The sequence below is a fragment of the Cystoisospora suis genome (genome assembly GCF_002600585.1).
Source record: "Cystoisospora suis strain Wien I chromosome Unknown contig_3344, whole genome shotgun sequence".
NCBI lineage: Eukaryota > Apicomplexa > Conoidasida > Eucoccidiorida > Sarcocystidae > Cystoisospora > Cystoisospora suis.
The window spans coordinates 3,667-9,118 of record NW_027156139.1 but is presented as its reverse complement, the minus strand read 5'-3'; the positions used below and the strand labels follow the sequence as shown (position 1 = coordinate 9,118).

Genomic DNA, 5,452 nt, shown 5'->3' with positions numbered 1-5,452 from the left:
GATAGATAGATAGAATAAAGATAGATAGATAGATTAAAGATAGATAGATAGATTAAAGATAGATAGATAGATTAAAGATAGATAGATAGATTAAAGATAGATAGAGAGACACTCTTATTGTCTTTGAGTTGTGTGTGTCTCTGTATGTGTACGATGATGATATTTTGGTATATCTAGATCATCTATCTTTCTTCATGCTAAGATTCTCCTCCTCCTTTTCCTCTTTTTTCTCTTTCTTCTTCTTCTTTGGTGTATTTGAAGTGTTGAAGTGTCTTTCTGTCCTCTGCAATTTCCTCTTTCTCTTCTCTGCTTCTATAAGAAGCGCAGGTCTTCTTTTCTTCAACAGACATCTATCTCTTCTTCTTTCTTTCTTTCATATCTTTTCTTTCTTTTCTTTTCTTGTCGTGTTGTTTTGTCCTTTCTGTAGACTAGTAAATCGGCACGTGTCGTATATTTACAAGCAGCGACTTGGATATAGGACTCGAGTCAATGTAGCAGAAGCACACCTCCTCGCAGATCTACTCTACACACACCACGTCTCTTCTTCTTCTTCCTCGCCGGGAGTAAGCTGATAGAAGAAGATGAAGAAGCCAAAGCATGAATGGCGATAGATAGTGGAGAGATGCCTTTGTCCAATGAAAAGTCAAGAAAGAGAGAAAGAAAGAAAGTTGTCTCTTTCTTTCTTTCTTTCTTTTTCTTTCCTTTTTCCTTTCTTGTCCGTTCAGTCGCTTGCTTGTTGGGTAGATGGTGTGTATGATAAGGACTCGTGAAGAAAAGAAATGACAGAGACAGAAAGCACAACGAAAGACAAGCAGCGAAGAATAGAGGAGAAGAAATGTGTGTATATATCTACTATGTAAAGCAGATCTACTGCTTCTTTTTGTCTCATCATATAGAGAATACTTTCTTCTCCTCTTTCTTCTTTCTCGTTTTCTTGTCTCTCCAATGGACTTTCTTGTCTCTCCGTAGATCTTCCATTCTTCCTATCACATCCAATCTAAACATAAAGGCAGATATCTCTAATCTATCTTTAGTCTATCTTAATCCATCTATCTTTAATCTATCTTAATCTATCTATCTTTAATCTATCTTAATCAATCTATCTTTAATCTATCTATCTATCTTTGCCTGTATCGATCTCTATTTATTTATATACATCTTGCTTGTACTTACAGAGATCGTGTCAAAGGCGGTGTACAGACGTCAGCTGTCCTTCTTCTTTTTGTTCTGTCTCTCCTAGATTTTCTTCTTTCTCTCTTTGGGTTAAGTCTTTCCTTTCTCAGAGAGCTTTTGTGGCGGCTGAATGAAGGAATTAATTCTCTTTCTTTCTTTCTTTCTTTCTCACTTTTTCTTTTCACTTTTAGACGGGGTCAACAGCTCTTGCATGCACCTCAAGGAAATCGCCAGGTGAAAATTCTGTCATGTGTCGTGAGAGATCTTCCATCCCGAGAGAAAGAGATCTTCTTGCTGCTCTCATGTCTTCCTCTTCTTCTTCTCGCCACAGTCGACAAGCCTTTCTCAAGAGACAAGATCGACGTCTTCGATTTCTTCTTACATCCTTAGGTCGGTGCAACGGAGAGAAGGATCGACCTTCTTCTCTATCGTATGACTATATACATCGTAAGCTCGCATGCAGACGGAGAGCCTTGAAGCAAATCAATAGACCGAGAAAGTCTTATCTACGACAAGTCCAGCAGCAGCATATGAAGTTAGGAGTTCGACAAAACAAACTCCACAAGTTCATTCTTCAACAGAACAAATACTTCTTCTAAAGAAGTTGCTTCCTATCGATCTATCGTCTTTCCATCCATCTATCGCTGTGTGTATCGATGTCTCTGTCTCGAAGACACAGGAAGCTCTTGGACCTCTTCCCGTCTTCCTTCAAACTCTCAGAGGAAGGAAAGAGAACAGACGCAAAGAAAGAAGGAAAGAGATCTATAGTCTTTCAAGGGAAAAGGAGACAGATAGTAGATAAATAGACAAATAGAAAGATAGATTACAGATAGAGAGATGGACGAAGAGAAAGAAAGAGAGAAAGATATAGATACGTGATACACATCAGTCACTTGGAAGTATCATTTATGGAGAGGCTTAGTTGCTTTCTCCCATTCTATGTATGAAGATTATCTATTATAGGGGGTGATGGGGGTGTACTGTGCATGTATATCGATATCTATCTGTGTCTCTATACCTTTGGATGAAGATGCATGCACTCAGGAAGAGTTGTTTAGGAGGCGTGGCCTTCCCCCTCTTGTTTTTTCTTTGACGTTTTCTTTGATATCGATGACTTGGTGGAAGAATGATTTGTTTGCTTAAAGAGAGAGGATAGAGAAAGAGAAAAGAAGAAAAAGCGGAACGTTGGAGAAAGAAAGTGAAGAGCCTGTCCCTCTTTCTTTCTTCTTTGTTGCTGGGTCTGGAGAGAAGAGAACGCGATTTCTCCACGATGAGTTAGGTCAAGGATAGATAGAGATAATAGCTATAAAGTAGAGGTCGTTTCTCTAGACTTAGCTGTGGAAGTATGAAAGATAGGCTAGTGCTGCTGTATCGAATGACTACGCGGGGGGGCGACTAGGTGGGTGTGTTCGGGTGTATGTACACCTCACGATGATAGTGGATGTCCTCGTGCGCTGCGAGGCGCGCCAACGGACGGGTAGTGCCGCGTCGACGTTTCGGGATAGCCCCGAGGATGGAGGCTCGGGGGACGCAGGGATCGATGACGAAAGGGGAGTGAGAAAAAAGAAAGAGAGTTTAGGCTGTTGCGTCTTGAGCGGGGTGATGTGCGGGTCGGGGAGAGAACTGAAGAATTTGTGGGATGACTGGGGGAGCTTTTAGTGAGCGACGGAGGAACACACTAAACTTCCTTCCTGTCGCAAGCAGGCGCTTTCGGTCGCCAACTCGTTCTCGCCTACGCGGGATTGACTCTCCGCCGAGGATATCATCAGTGAAGAAAAGAGTCAAGAGGTCTTGTTGTCTTTTATGTTTCTTTTCTGTTGGGTTTCTTCTGCGTGGAGACGGAGAAATTGCATGCATGCGCATGCGACCTTTTTTCCTGTGATGGGGGAAACCGTTTTCTTTCCACAGGAGTAAAAGAAAGAAGAGAGAGTGAAGTGTCTTTACTCTATACACAAACGTAGGAAGAGGTTGATTTGCGCTTGCATCGATCGTATTCTATCTTTCTTCTTCTATCCATCTCTAGGTTTCTGTTACTTCTTTTTCTTCTCGCAAGTCATCCTCTTCTTGTCAGTAGCAGAGAAAAAGAGATTTCTTCGTTAAAGGTGTTTCTCTCCTCTTCCTGCTTTCATGGCCTTCTTCATTCTTTCTTCATTGTGTTTCTTTCTTTCTTTGCACCTTGTCATTTCCTTTCTCTGTATCTATCTTTCTTTAGTCGTCTGTCTATCTTTTTCTTTTTTGCTAGGGTGTTTATGGTCTTGTGCTCCTGCATATCGTATGTGGTGTATGTACACCGGAAGAAACAGAGAGAGATGTTCCTGGACTCTTTCTCTATGTCTCACCGCCGTTCGTCGATTTGAAGAAAGAAATAAAGAAAGAAGAAAAGCGAGAAAGAAAAAGAGAGGTCGATCGATCGATCGATAAGATAGTAGTACAGATGTAGACAGTAAGAAACAACATGTGGGAGAGGTAGGAGTGAATGAAGAGACTGCGAATATACAGCAGAAAAAAGACCTATACCGTACTACTACCACTACTACTACTACAGTCTCTCCTCTCAATACACCTCATCGTCACTACACACCTACCCACATGTACCATCTATATACATACATTCTATGCATGCATATACATATTCATATATATAGATACATAGATACATGTATATAGATGTATATACACTTCGAGTCTCCTCACCTTGTCTTTTGGAAGAATGAGAGAATGAAAGATCACTGACGCGTGTCAGATATAGAGATACAGAGATGATAGATAGAGGATGAATGACTTTTTTGATAGGAAGGAAGAAAGAAATCTTCCGTCTCGAGAATTTATTTTTCTACAAGCCCCTCTGCCCGTACAGCAAGGAGGAGACGACCGTAGAAGAGGAAAGTGTTCCTCTTCTCTCTCTCTTCAACAGACTCTTCGATTTGGCTTTTCTCTTTCAACTTTCCTTCTCTTTTCTCTAATTAACAAGACATGGCAATTTTTTTCTTCTATCTTCTATTCCTCTAGGCATTTTCTTCTTCTTTTTCCTCCTTTTCTTTGCATGCATGTGTGTGTGTATCTTTCTGGAGACGTAAGAAGAGAAGACTAATAAGATTTGAATGTGTGGGGATGTGACGTCTCTCGAGCATGCAAGTGTAGGGTGTCCTGACAGATCAAGAGACTGACGGTCACTCTTTGAAACGCACAAACGAAAAGTAAAGAAAGAAGCGACCTAAAAAGAGGGAGTTGTGTAACATAACCCTGCTTCTCCTTTTGCTACGAAGAAGAGGAAGAGAGAGAGAAGGAAGACTCTTCTAGGGACTGATTTATCTCTTGGTCCTCTCTTAATCTTCTCATTACTAGTCGTCCTTAGTGTATCGAGAAGAGGAGAGAAGTGAAAAAGAAAGAAAGAAACAGGACCATCGATAGCTTGGAAGATTCATTGCGCTATCATCCAACTAATGAGAGAGAGAGAAAGAGAGGAGAGTGAGGGAGGGCAAACGTGATAGAAGAAAAAGACGTTAAGAAGAAGAAGAAACACAAGACTCACTGAGTTATTCTTCCCCTCGTGTAGTTTCGGGTTAGACAAGCTAAAATGAGATCTTCAGTCACCCAAATCTTTTCTTCTTCTTCTTATGAGAACTCATTCATTTATTTCCTCTAGTCAGTTGTCCTCGTTTGCTGAAGAAAAACGATCTATTCATTCATTCACAAGAGAAAGAAAGAAAGAAAGAAAGGAGTAAAGAGCCACAGTCTTCTTCAAAAGATTTTGACAAGCCATTCATCCAGTGTACATACACTTGCAACACGAACACTTCTATACATAGCTATGCATATATCTATCTGTCTATCTATCTAGACAAGCATAGATAGATAGATATGTAGATGGATTATTTAGATGGATGTATCAGTGGAATTGACGGCGATATGTGTGTGACGAAAACGAGTGTGGAGAAGAAGACGACGAAAGAGACAAAACAAAAAGCAATCTTCTTAGCAGCTTGAAGCGTTTCTATCCATACATCGGTATAAAAATACGACGCACTGCTGTATGTACACCCGAGACAAGTATGCTGAGCGGTTCTCCATGTGTCATTTTTCTATTCTCTCTCTCTTTCTTCCTCTTTATCTTTTTTCTCATCCTTTTCACTTACTCAACTCATCTCTTTCTTTCAAGCCGACTGCCTTCTGAAATCTCGTTCCTTCTCGTCTTTTATCTCTTTCTTTCTGTCTCTCTCTTCTTTTTCTTCGTCTCAAGTGACGGGAAGTACACTTTTTGACAATAGCTACTCCATCT

General features: G+C 40.5%; 1 protein-coding gene across 1 annotated transcript; it reads left to right on the top strand.

Moving 5' to 3' along the window:
- Positions 1 to 27: 27 nt before the first annotated feature.
- Positions 28 to 3,420, top strand: CSUI_006568 (c2h2 type zinc-finger protein). Its single transcript, XM_068066724.1, has 2 exons — positions 28 to 563; positions 1,365 to 3,420. Exons 1-2 carry the CDS (start codon positions 195 to 197, stop codon positions 1,770 to 1,772), a joined length of 777 nt encoding a protein of 258 aa, XP_067921301.1. The 5' UTR covers positions 28 to 194; the 3' UTR covers positions 1,773 to 3,420.
- The last annotated feature ends 2,032 nt before the right edge of the window (positions 3,421 to 5,452 follow it).

Bases quoted from the DNA above. Each gene is read 5' to 3' on its own strand.
- CSUI_006568 (XM_068066724.1), top strand. From the start codon at position 195: ATGCTAAGATTCTCCTCCTCCTTTTCCTCTTTTTTCTCTTTCTTCTTC. The intron at 564-1,364 runs GTAAGCTGATAG...TTTCACTTTTAG, and splicing joins CTTCTTCTTCCTCGCCGGGA to ACGGGGTCAACAGCTCTTGC.